Here is a 13,378-nt window from a genome sequence, read left to right as displayed (position 1 = left end):
TGCCCCACTGAAGAAGTTACATTGAATTATGACCCTATTTGAAATGTGTGGTCCTTGGAGCCATTGTTTTAGATAGGCAGCGTATTTTGGGAAGCATGTTGTGGCTCTCTGTTTGGCTTTCTCTTCCCACTCTAGCTTTTATCCACCCCTACCCCCAAATCCTAGTGAATTGCTCCAGGATAGTTATTTTCAGTAATTACGTAATACAAACACTGGCATCTTCAGCAAAACATAAATAGGTTGGAACTTGGTTTTAAGTGTTCTTTCAATCAACCATATCCATTTCTCATACGATGTTTCTGGAACTGGCAATTAACTGGCTTGTTGGAGTCAGAGCTGGTCAGGTTATTTAAGGGCTATTGGAGAATCTCTTGCTCCTGGATGCCTCTCTTCCTTTGCTTAGCTGAGCCTGCAGAGGAATTCTCTTTTTTATTTTTCTGCAGTCACATTTAACTCCCTCTCTGGAAGCCAAGCAGATTTAATTGTGTAAACATGAGCAATGGTAATTGGGTAAATGAAGTTGGAAACCAAGGTATGATGTTTTTGTTTTGCTCTGTGAGGGGGAAAAAAAATAGGGAGCTTGTTTTTCTATGGTGGCAAACCTCACTGTCAGAATTCTGGACAGACAGTTGGCAGGAGGGAATCCCTTTACGAATTTTCATTGAGACCCATTGAGCTGAAATATGTATCTGCTGCCTTGCTGGTTATGGATCCGCCCTGGGGCATTTCATTGTTTTATAAAGTGACTTACGAAGTGGTTTACACAGGTTCTGTTATCTGAGAAAGAATAAATTAGGAGTTTCCCCAAGAATTGCACACTCAGGTAATACACATTCATTCAGAGAACCAGAAGAGGCGTTACCAGAAATGCTCCCAACTTTGTGCCCTGCTGTAGGTGGAAAAGCAGATTTTAACAAGACATAAAATATAGAATTCCTTTTTATAAAGAAGAGATTAGTAATTGCCTTCCTTTATATAGCTGTCATTTAATACTGATTTTTTTTTAAAGTCTATTTACATACAATCTTTCCCAAACAAAAGATTCAAATAAGAAGAGACTGGTGAATAGAATATTTTTTTAGTCCTTCATTTCAAACATTGAGGTGATGCCACAAGAAAAGGATGATATCAACTTTTGCTTTTAAGAGATGGTTTTGCCAGGATATTATATTTATCCTTATTTCTTGTATTTTTTATTATTGCCACTAGAATTCCATTTCCTATAAGCCTGCAGTAAACTTCGTTTTCCCAGTTGAAAAATTCAAGCAAACCAAGAAGCAGACTTGGCAATGTAGTATGTCCCCCTCACCATACAGCTTGCTTTATAAATGAAAACCATTCGAAAGGACCAGGTCCGAGGTTAATGAGACACTCATTAAAGAGAGAGAATGGCAGAAGCTGATAGTGCTCTGCGCCTGTGTTGAAGGAGAGGCTATTGTTATAGGATGTTTGCTGTGCTGATATTGTAAACCACATGACAGATGGGTCAAGTGCTGATTACCGTATTCTAACATTTGGAATAGCAAGTAACATATTTGATAAGCTGGCAAGTTTTTATATATGATTCAACCCACAATATAAAAGCCATGAGAATTCCAAATTGAAAATAATTAAATGAGCTGGAAACAATCAGATACCACACATTTTTTTTTCCCCGCAAAATGACAGATTTTGACATGTTGAAATTCCACAAAGGGAGCAAGAATATTCCCCAGCTCAATTGAACTAATAATGGCCCTTCATCTGCTTTTGCAAAGCAATTAATCCCTGCCTTCTCACCACGTGGGAGACAACAGTGAAGATTTGTAGGCACCTGAAGCTTTACAGAGATCCCTCCCATGCATTATTTTCTTTGCTGTTCTTGGCAACCTCTCAAGGTATACAAAAAGAAGATGTTAATATTCTCAGTTTACAGAGGAGGAAGCTGAAGCCTGGAGAGGCTTACATAGAGGGGAGAAGGTTCCATAGGAAATTAAGTAGCCTCGTGAGGATGAGAAATCATGTCCCCCCGCTCTGTTGACATCAAGTGCTATTTCTGGTCACCTGGAAGGAGGAAGCAGCTGTTAACATTTAGGCGTGCTTTACTATACAAAAAGTCTATCTTCTTTCGGTCAGTGGTACCACCACCATCATCCATGTGTTCCCATCCGGATGAAGGCATTCCGCCTCTGAGTGTCTCAGTACAGTGGTAAGAGTCTCGTCCTCGTCAGGCAGTGTCACACCTCTGTAACGCTGCAGTCACTCCAGGAAAGCAGCAGCTCTCCTTTCGTGTGTGATCATTTTTGCTTGTTTGGTTGTTCTTTTCAGAGTTTGTCATCTTACTTGTCACCTTTGTGATAGTCACTTTGTCTCTTTACTTTTTTTTTTTTTTTAACCGTCTCTCCTCACCTACCCGAGCAGCTCCCCCGCCACCTCCTGGGCCTCCTCCACCCACCCAAACGCAGACCAGCATGTTATATCAGAGGCTCAAAGGCATGCCTAGGCCAAAACCAAGTACTGTAAACTTTTACGTTTCCTTTATGCGACAGCTTTCTAGTTTAGTTTGCTTTTCTGTTCATTTCTCTGGAAATTTTCTTTAGCATACTAACCTGAGGCTCAGACTCTCAAGTTTGACACCGTAGGTTTTGAGAGACTTGAAAAGAGAGCATTATTTCCAAATGTCCACATTTTTTTTTGTCTAGCTCTGTCTGACATATGCAACATTTTCAAATCTCAGTGTCAGCACAAAATAACATTGTTGCATAACATTTTGCATGATGATTTTTTTCTATGTTATGAGCTTCAATTCTGTTGTATGAAATGTTTACTAAGTATATTGTATTTTTAGTTCCCCTTTGTCAGTGCTCCAGCTAGTACAAGATTGGGTGATAGGAGTATTGCAGGATGTTTCCAGATATTGCAGACAGCAGACATGACCCCCCCCCCAAAAAAAAATCATTTCTAAGCACAAATTTCTCCTTGATCTCTGTTGGGGGGATGGAAGAGGGGCTACAGGATTTTGCACAATATTTTCTTTAAAGACAACATCTCAGACAAGTTGATTTTAGTACCATTTTTACAAACTAGTGAGTCAACAATGCAAGTAAGAGGAAAATAAAGTCATGTCTCAGTATAGAAGCTTGATCTACAGATAATGGAATTGTAGCTAATTAATAATAAATGAAAGTCTGGCTATATGGGTCCATTGAAAGATCAAATATTCTAGATTCAAGCATACGTAACCTACTTACATGAAATGGTTGCAGGTTAAAGCAGAATTGCAAAAGATTTTATTAAACATACTGTCTGTATATATACATCAGGCATACACATATTTGCGTACAAGTGTACACACTCACAGAAAGATTGTGTGCACATGTACACTCTATGTGTATCTATTGATATATATGGTAGTCAATCTCAGAGCACTGCATATTAAAACAAATCTTCAGGTGATCCTAGCTTATGCATCTTGGATTTCTCCCAACACAAAAATCATTTACATCTTTGAAATAAAAGTACATAAGAAAATTGATGGAATGATTTCCATTACTGCATCGTGTGTCATGGACATATAGAATTTCCCTAGATTCGATAAGTGTTCCGCCCAAAAGGATAGTATTCTCTATTTTGTAAGTAAGAGATTTCAAAGATGTGCCCCAAGTGGGATTTCCTGCAGATTTGTATTAACGTGCAGGCTTGTCTGGTTACTAGAAAATGTATGTAAGTGTGTGATGTGTGTATGTGGGTGTATGTGTCGAATAGGTAATAAGCATAGGATGAGGAATTTGCAAATTGATGGGTAAATGTGAATATCAACTAATAAAAAAGTAGCCTGTGCATATTTACTATCAAAATGCAAATACCTCACTCTACACATATTACCTCAACATATATACACAGTATGTTTGTTAGAAATGCCTGAAAGTCTACTAATGAAATTATGATAGTCCATTTGTGAAATTACAAACAGACCAGGCACCCCAGAAGCACAGGTATCAAACCTGTCACTCAGTCTTTCTCCAGGTATTATTGCCGTGGACCGGGCAGTGAGCTGTCAGCCCCTGAGCTGTGCACATCACCTTATCTGGGTGGTGGAGACTCTCTGCCTAATCTGCAGGTTTATTTCCCCCAGCTCCCACCTTCAAACCCCCACCTTCTACGCAGCCACACTTCCACCTGAACCTGGCAGAGACAACGGAGCATTCTGTTGGCCTGATTCCAGAAAGCTCATTTTCACACCAGTCATCAGGCCTTGTTAGAGTGAAACTTGCACTACCTCAATTATCTGACCAACCGCATCCATCACTCATCGTTTCCATTGGCTGGACCACTCCTTTTGCATAGTGTTTCACAGAATTTTTCTTTGTTGTTGTTAAATCCTACATTATTAATCATCTTCCATGTTCATCACCTATATAACAAATGCAGGAAAAAATAGGAAAATATTATGAGAAACTGCTTGTTTCTCTTCTTTTTAAATTAGCCACCTCCCTACCATTTTGTTTACCACTCCCCTGACAAACACACACAACCAACTACCAACAGGACACCAGCCCTTCCTGTGAAGTATTCAGTTACCTTCTCTGGCAAGTAAAACCCTGAAGTCAAAACATATTTGCTTCAGATGAGGAGATTGAAATAACTTTCAGCAGTCCTTTTGTGCACTTGTGGAATTGTGCTAAAGGATCCTAATTGCTGTTACACACTGCTGTTATACACCATGGGCTATAGATGACTCAGGCTTCAAGATTTGAAGGGGTCTAAGCACAAACTACAAGTTCACCTATGAGTTTAGACTGGTTGAATTCAGGCCATTTCATTGGCTTAGGAAATCTTTGTTTCAAATATTACTACGCTTTGCCCCACCCCAACAGGAAATAAAAAATACAGTTCTTTGTAACATAATAACATTGCCAACATTCATGAATTTAGCTCTGTAAAGGATAAAATGAAAACCAGAGTTTGGAAACCAGGGATCAGTTTGTTCTTAAGTCCAATAAAAGCCCTTTCAATACAGTAGAACCTAAAGCGCATTGTTGCCATCTCACTGATAAAATTTCACTTGTACCAACCAGTGAAACAAACCACTTCATCCAATACTCTACACCCTATGTTCTTTTAAAAATTCTATCCTGCCTTCTATCTAATGGCCCAGGAATGCACATTAATTCTCAGTCTCCACCCTGGACAGCTTAAAACAGCCAGACCTTTAAGTCTGCTTTTTTAGAATGAACATTCCAATACCTGTTAAACATGCCGACCTTGAATGAAAAACAGTGCTGTCGTATTGTTTAGGGACAAAGCCAGGAAGTAGATGGAGCAGCAATCAAGACTAAGCTTCTGTTACATCGTCCCACCTCAGGTAGCACAAACACTGCCTAGAGAGGGATATACGATAGTCCATTTATGCTGTCTTTAAAGAACATGTGTACAAAATGTCGCTAAATTTGTAATGGGCTGTCATAGTCTTCATACAGCTTTAATAAGCAAATTGGAAGCTGGAGCACTGCTTTTTCTTAGTATGTATTATAATAATGATGGTGATAATAATAATAAAATGGCTTTCTGGTTTGCTCACTACTAATTATGTGGCATTTAACATTTGCATGAAACCTAAAAAAAAAATTAAAAAAGGGATAATCTTTGGAATTTCTTGTCCACTAGTTCTAATGGCCACAAAATTAGCCCACCACTTTCACTGAATTTTAACACAAATTCTTGTACTACAGAAAATGTAGGCCGGTTAATCACTCCTGCCAAAAAGCTGGAAGATACAATACGTCTTGCTGAACTAGTCATTGAAGTTCTTCAGCAGAATGAAGAACACCACGCAGAGGTAAGCGGGCGCCAGTGGGGCAGGGCCTCTCATTCCTCAGAAGATACAGCAGGACTGATTCTACTGGCAACTTTGTGAATACAGTCTCTTAACTCCCATTTTCTTTTAACTGACCTTGTGATGCAAATGAAAGTGGCAATTTTACAAGGAGGATCCTTTACAGGGTTGTTTAAAAACAGCCAAAAAGTGGGTTGTGTGATGTACATTTCAGCTTGAGTTTTCAGATGTTTCTAGCAACAAGCCAAAGAGGTGAGTATATCTTTGAGATAATTATTCAAGCAGCATATGGTTATTGTCAGGAACATATGAAATGCTTTTTGGTCTTTTGTGGCTGTTTCTGTTGCTACCACTGTTGTTTTGATTTATTTTATTTGGTGTGTGGATTGAGAGCCGTCTTTTTGAATTTATCTCCGTAACTTAGTCTTCTTGCCCTAGAGTCTTCATTTGTTAATCTCAGATGACCTGGGTTTCTAAACTCAGTGACAGAAACAAATTATTCTGTGTTGTTCAACTTGTTGATTCTCCAACCTACATCTAAATAAATATAGCTTACTTTTTTTTTAAACAAGCCACCTGTCAAAATTATTATTTTGATAATTATACGCTGAGGGATTTAGAGGCTAATTCAATCCCAAACCTGTAAGGACTTAAACAACCCAACCCTTCCAAGAAAAGATTCCAAGATTTCATAATGATCAAACTGTTACACCACTGCTTGTTTCAAAACTGAGATTTAAAAGCATTTCTCTTAAAATCGCCTATCTAAAAAACTTCACTCATGCTCCCTCTTCCCCTCCAATCAGATCTACAAGGGGGAAAAGAGGGCATCAATAAAAGTAATGTCAAAGGCACCTAAAATGCTAATTCCCATGAGTAAATGAAAATCAACAGTATAGTTAAATAATACACCATAAAGACAGTCATCCCAACTAATGCCTGATTGCATATTTAAATTTCCTCCCTGTTTTTCTACTGTTCCACTCAATCTTGGCTGATCGTGGCAGGGGAAAGAGGTATGTGACCCAAATGAATGAGTCAGCCACCTGCTGTCATAGTCTGTGCATGCCCTTCCAGTACCATGTCTTCTAATGGGACTTTTCCCAGTGCCCCTGCTTCCTAACACTGACCCAAGGAATGTAACAGCAATTTCCAGCGGACTGCTTGTGAAATGGGTGGCCTTCCACGCCAGGGTCAATGTGGGTGATTCTCTTGTGCGTGCATGAAGCAATTGATAATACTTAACAATGACTGCGGTTACATCCCAACACACGCCTCCTAGCTGCCTTGACTCTGTCCCCTTAGCGTGTTGTAGCTCCTCTGTCCGTCTGTACTTACCTTCATCCCAGCAGATGAGTACCGAGCCTAGTCACCAGTAGCTAGCCAGAGTGATACTAATCTTCCTCTACAGCTGTCTGTATGTGAACCATATATACAGTATTTATATATAGAGAGAGTGCCAACGAACCATAATGTCCCCCAAACCCTCACTGAAAATGGGGTGAAGACCCCTCGAGGTAGGTACAATTAACTCCGGCAACACCTAGCAAATGCACAGCCAAGAGTGAGAAGAGGGGCCACGTCAACACCCTCCAAATGTAGACACCTTCAGACAGAAAATTAAGTTGGGCTAGAGTTTTTTATTCTACTCTATCCTATGTGATGTTCTTTTCAGATGGGGACATCTGGGGTTCATTGTGATGGTAAGTATGTTCTTTCTGGGTATCTACAGAATCATCTCCAGAGGCATGGAGAGGTCTGGCCGGTCCTTTCCTGATTTGGGTGTTGAGACTTTTCCCAATATTTCGGACCAGATTTTTGAAGACATGGATACAAAGCAGATGGTTTTCTTTCAGTGAATGATTGAAGAAGGAAATGGACACATATGCTTGATTTAATCAAGTTATTTTCTGAGGCTACTGCAGTCTGAGAAAGGAGAACATTTTCCCAAATGACTCACAAGTGGTACCAAAGAGAAGCTGATATTCCAAAGAAGCCTTTTTTCCCCAGTTTTCCAAAAAGCCCTTCTTCACTCAGTACTAATCACCATCTCAAACCACCCTCATAACCATCATCACAAAATATTTTAATCTTACGTGTTCAAAAGCCATTCATAAATAGGGCAGAAATAAACTCAGTTCTGCTCTCATTTACTGACTTCAGAAGTGAGAAACAAAAACTTTGGCATACTTTGGAATTCAGAGGCCCAGTTTGCTTTTTGATAAATGTAGAGATTTCCGAAATCAGTCCTTTCACCCAATCACAAAACCTCATTACTCAGTTGATCAAAAATACCCATCTATGAGCACAGAGACGTTTCCCTCAGCCCTGGTGATTTTTTAAAACTGTCCAGCTGATTTCAGGGTAACGCCTGGTCAAGAGACCCTTGGCTGCAACCAAAGAAGTAAAATTTGTCCTGGTACACTGAGGATGAGAGGATGAGGTTTTGCTGCCAAAAGGATGAAGGATGAAATTTTTATCCTACTGGCCAGTACTCACTGCCATCTTCTCTAGATGCCCAGTGAACTCTAGAAAATCAGTAAGTGCTAAACATGAATCTTAGCTGGACCTTAGCGGTCATGCTGTTTGTTGGCACCACACTAATAAAAGTGACAAATGGGATCACCTCCCCCACAGAAGTCAATAATCCTTAGAACTACTTTGAATTCCAATATAAAGTAATTAAATATTTCAGGAGAAAACACAATCCCCACCAGCTAAGAATATTGTCATGTGCACACGCACAAGTAGTATATGGTAGCAGTTATCACCCGAATCTCTAAATTACAACATAATTCTGCTCTCAGAGCCTCAGTCATGCGCATGTACACGCCTGCACACACACAGGAATTATACCTTCATGTGCTGTTAACTTCACTTTCCCAACCTCTCTCTCTATGTATATGTATGTATATGTATATATGTATTGTGGTACACATAGGGGTACATATATACATGTAGTTTGTATAGAAAATACAGAGTGTGTTCAGTGTGGTTGACCATACCCCTGAAGTATACATCTTTGCCTTTAAATAATGAAAAATGCTGGGTAAGTATCTAGAAACCAAAGTACAACTCCTTCTTGTCTTTGGAAAAGATTTCTGAAGATTTTAGACACCGTAGACATGTACAAAAATAGAATTCGCCTGTATGAGCAAGTTCAAAGTAAATATAGATGTCGTCATTTTATTTTAAACCTTTGCCTTGCCCAATCCAGGTTCACAGACTCTGTTCATTTGATTAAAATTAAGAAATGGCTTTTTTGGTGATTACTGCTCTCGCCTGAATCTTTTTCTCCTTCTTAATGAGTCAGGTTTGATTATGAGGTTCTGAAAGAATTACTGTGGGTATAGAAAACTAAATTTGAACTTCACTTCTCCAACAACCCCCCTATTTAATCTCTCTTCCTTCGCTAGAATACCAGGTTTCTCCGCCAGATATTAATGATAATAATTCATATCACAGTAGTCATTGTTCTTCATAGGGCTGCCAATCTATATGATTATTAATATAACAACTGTAGATAATTTCTCAATAATTTATCAGATTCTAACAAGGGACTAAATTTTCTGTAGAGAGTAAAAATGGGTGCTTCTTAAGGCCTCTGGTTTGCAACTTTTCAATAAAGCTGGTAAGAACCAGGTATGAGGTTCGTCTGAGAAAATTTTTATTTTAGGCATTTAGGATTAGTTTTTGTTTTGTTTCATTTTGTGGGTTGTTTTTTTTTTCTTGTCATCCTAGAGCAAAATTGTGTCTGGGAAGGCATTTCAGTCTCCCCAGTTACTATTTTTTGAACTCACCCTGAAGATGTCAAGTGAAACAAATAACTAAAGCATAAGTACCAGCCAGTGTTTGGTATGCCTTTGTGATAGTGCAGATATCCTCCATCAGGACTGATGAGAATCTGCCCTCCACATAGGGTTGGGTGGCAGCAGTGGAACTTTAGCAAGTTGGAGTGTTTAGAAGGTCTCTGCCTAGAAGGCAGATGGCTAGAGAGCTCTGGGGGAGGAGTGGAGGGTTTCTCCCTTGGCTGGATTTAGCCAGGTGGTCAGTGGAACAAGCCCCAAACCCCAGGGCTCTCATCCTCAGGTGGTAAAACTGCAGTAAAATCTCATCGATTCAGACCCATTTCCTCCTAATTTGTGACAGTTCAACTTCAGATGTGGCTCTTTTAATTTCTCTTCAGTAAAATGTTTGACATGATCTCAACTTTCTCTAGAAATTCTAATGGCTTTTCTTCCAAGTTTTATCCCAGGATCTATGAAATTAAAGCTCCCATCTCTTTTACTTCAATTTATAGGTCAATTTATCTATAATAATTACTTGAAATTTTAAAAATACTTTTAAGTTTATCATACACTTAGTGATAGCCAGTCAATGAATACATTGTACTTGGGCTCCTGTGTATAACCTGCTTTGAAAAGCGGCTAAATGATCGTTCTTTTTTAGAAAGCCCAGTAATTGAGGTTTTTTGCTGACAGACTAGCATCTCTTCTCTTCCCTTACTCTGAATCACTGAGGTTTTACTGTAAGTTAAAATGGAAACGGCAGGTGTCTTATTTCCAGCCAAGCTGCCCTTGCAGAATGGTCCATGACTTGATTTTTTCCATTTAATTTCCAAACCAGCCACATGTTGATAAAGGAGAAGTAAGTAAATGAAATCTCATGAAAGAAGAGAGGTGGACCCCTATTCTGCCTCCTGGTGGCTGTTAGAATATCCCCAGATAACTAAGAGATCACAGAAGAGCTTGGCCATTGAACAAACTCTTTTATTTATGGAATTATTTCCATAATCATCTTTCATGTTTTGAAATGCCTTCCCATCTTTTTTTCGATGAATGCTCTGGAAAGTGTTTCCCATGTAAATACTTTATGGCACCGGGTGGGGAGGTAGGGGAATAAAAAGGGCTGGCAAATTGTTTTTGTTTTTCTGCTCTCTTTGAAATCAGCAAAAGGGGATAAAAAGGGGGCCTGTTGACACTGCCACTCATTCTGCATGCTCCCTGCCAGAAATGATTAGTCAACATGCATGCATGCCTTTGAATTGCATTCACATCTGGCCCATCTGATGTGAATGTCACCTCTGAGACCCTGCACAATGATTTCCAAGGACCCATGTGCATGAAAATGAGTTACTTCACTGATATTTTTGGTTTTCAATGTACATACGTGTCCAACCCTCAGAAAAGTAAGTCCTAATCTTACTGAGGTCTCCTAGCTTAAAGCCTGATCTTTCCTATAGACAGGATGCAAAACCAGAGGCTCCCTGCTTAAAGAGATTTCAACTCAAAAGTTTTGTGACAATACAACAATGGTTTCCTTTGCCTTGGTATGAAATAGGAGTAACATTTCTAACATGTAGGGAAAATGTGAGTTGCTAAGCTTGTATGAAACCACAGACAATTAAGCCCCAGATGTGTAGAGATAATAAACAATAATTACCAATTTTCAAGTTAGACCAGCAGAAAACCCATAAACACAGTGAAGAAACTCCCAAATTCTAATACTTTAGAGCAAGAACTAGTCAACAAGAGTGATAAAGAGCATGACTCAAAAGGTACTGAGTTATTGTAAATTGAACAGAAGTTCTGTGCCTGTCATTTCTAGAGCTGCAGATTTCTAAAGCAGGCCTGGACTCATGAGAAACATTGCCCTGGACCACATAGAGGCGCAGCTATATCCAAAAGTGCTGTTCTCTTTACAATAAAATTACCAAACCCCGCTGGATGCACAATCAGTCTTTAACAGCCAGGGCTTGACGTCACATCTTAGGTCGGAGACAAAAAGCTCATCACCTCTTTACCTGTTGTTTTTCTGCCACATCTCAAAGGCCTTCGCGTGGTGGTCAGACTTGATGGTGGAACATGCCGAGACGTTCCTGTCACTCTTTGCAGTGGACATGGATGCAGCATTGGAAGTGCAGCCCCCAGACACGTGGGACAGTTTCCCACTGTTTCAGTTGCTGAATGATTTTCTCCGGACTGATTGTATGTATCATCTTTGATTGTTTGTCTTTCTTAAGTAGTGTGCAGATAACTGATGACTGAAATGTGTTTATCCCAGGCAGGCTACATGTTGGAAACAGATGTTCCAAGTTTTATGATTACTTTAAAGAAAAAAAAAAAAAAAAAAACGGGTTACAGCTGATAAAATTCCCTTTCTTCCAGCAAGTATCCTGTTGCAGGGAAGCCCTCTCTTCACTAGGCAGAAAAACCCAAGCTCAGTGAGAAAGGGGTGCCCATGCCCGTGTGTTTTATTTGCTCTTGAATAAGCTAATTAACTTCAGCTCTACACATTCTGAATTTTTAATCAAAAGATGCTTCCTAGATGAAAAACAATTCCAAGCTAAGTAACACCTAGGTGTTTCAGAGTGTCTTAGAGCACCGCATAGCCACAAAGTAGACCGTCCTGCTCAGAATGATGAAGGAAAGAAGGGATACAGAATTCTTTTTTCCTGGTAACATAAGGGGGGAAAGGGAGCAGGTACAAAGAAAACTTAAAGGAAAATAAAAGTATCACTTTTTGCTTTTGTTGTTCTTTAAGGGGGCATTCTTTTTTTCCCTTTTCTGGAGAGTGACACAAATGAGTAAAAGGTTTTTGAATTTCATTATCCTTCCCCCCAGATTGAAGCATGATGCCATTCATATACCATTTGCTTTGCTTCTTCTCCTCCTTCTTCTTCCCATCCTCCTTCTCCTCGTCCTTGTCCTCTTCCTTCTCCTTTTTGGCTTTTTAAGAAGCAGTATTTGTAAAAGAGAAAACGGTCCTCTCTACGTCAACATTGTATGCTGATAAAGCTACTGTGGATTCTTACTGAGCTTTTGCTTATCTGTTCTAGATAATTTGTGCAATGGAAAATTTCACAGACACCTGCAAGACCTGTTTGCCCCACTTGTGGTTAGATATGTGGATTTGATGGAGTCCTCAATTGCACAATCCATTCACAGGGGCTTTGAGCGGGAGTCATGGGAACCAGTCAAGTAAGGAAACCTCTTTTGATACTATCGGAGTTTGGGTGCAAATGGCTGGAGAGTCATACACAAATGGATTAATGGTGTCTTATGGTGTTCATTGTTTACATGGACAGAGAGCAAACACCTTACTCCCAACTATCATGCTCATACCCTCCTTGTCCAAGGAGGGGAGCGGGGAAGAAGTTGAGAAATGTTTCATAAAATGAAATCTTCGTTTTATTGCACAAGATAGATAAGCAATATGGGATATAAACCTGCCTGTGATATTTGTACTGTGTGTCTTACTCTAGTAGTTTTACCCCTAGGAATTGACGTTTCCCAAAGTGGGTTCCACAGGAGTCTAAGGAGTCAGCAAACTTTTTCATGAAAGACCAGATAGTAAATATTTTGGCTTTTTAAGCTACATGATCTGTATAAGCTCTCCACTCTACAGTAGTGCTAAAGCAGCAACAGACAATAAGTAAATGCACAAGTATAGTTGTATTCCCCTAAAACTTTATTTACAAAAACAGGAAGCTGGCCTGTGAGCCAGTTTGTCATTTCTTGGCCTAGGCTTTTGAAATGCTCCTCAAGAAAAGGACTTTGTGGC

At 39.5% G+C, this 13,378-nt stretch overlaps 1 protein-coding gene across 1 annotated transcript in view; it reads left to right on the top strand.

The window, feature by feature from the left end:
- Window positions 1-13,378, top strand: part of CADPS (calcium dependent secretion activator) — a 480,748-nt gene that overhangs the window by 375,528 nt on the left and 91,842 nt on the right. Inside the window, exons 21-25 of the mRNA XM_052657031.1 lie at window positions 5,712-5,818; window positions 6,823-6,831; window positions 10,442-10,462; window positions 11,646-11,802; window positions 12,654-12,795. Of these exons, the coding sequence (XP_052512991.1) occupies window positions 5,712-5,818; window positions 6,823-6,831; window positions 10,442-10,462; window positions 11,646-11,802; window positions 12,654-12,795 (436 nt within the window). The remainder of the gene's footprint in view (window positions 1-5,711; window positions 5,819-6,822; window positions 6,832-10,441; window positions 10,463-11,645; window positions 11,803-12,653; window positions 12,796-13,378) is intronic.

The sequence above is a fragment of the Budorcas taxicolor genome, chromosome 1 (genome assembly GCF_023091745.1).
Source record: "Budorcas taxicolor isolate Tak-1 chromosome 1, Takin1.1, whole genome shotgun sequence".
NCBI classification, from domain to species: Eukaryota; Metazoa; Chordata; class Mammalia; order Artiodactyla; family Bovidae; genus Budorcas; species Budorcas taxicolor.
This window is presented reverse-complemented; position numbering and strand designations above follow the sequence as displayed.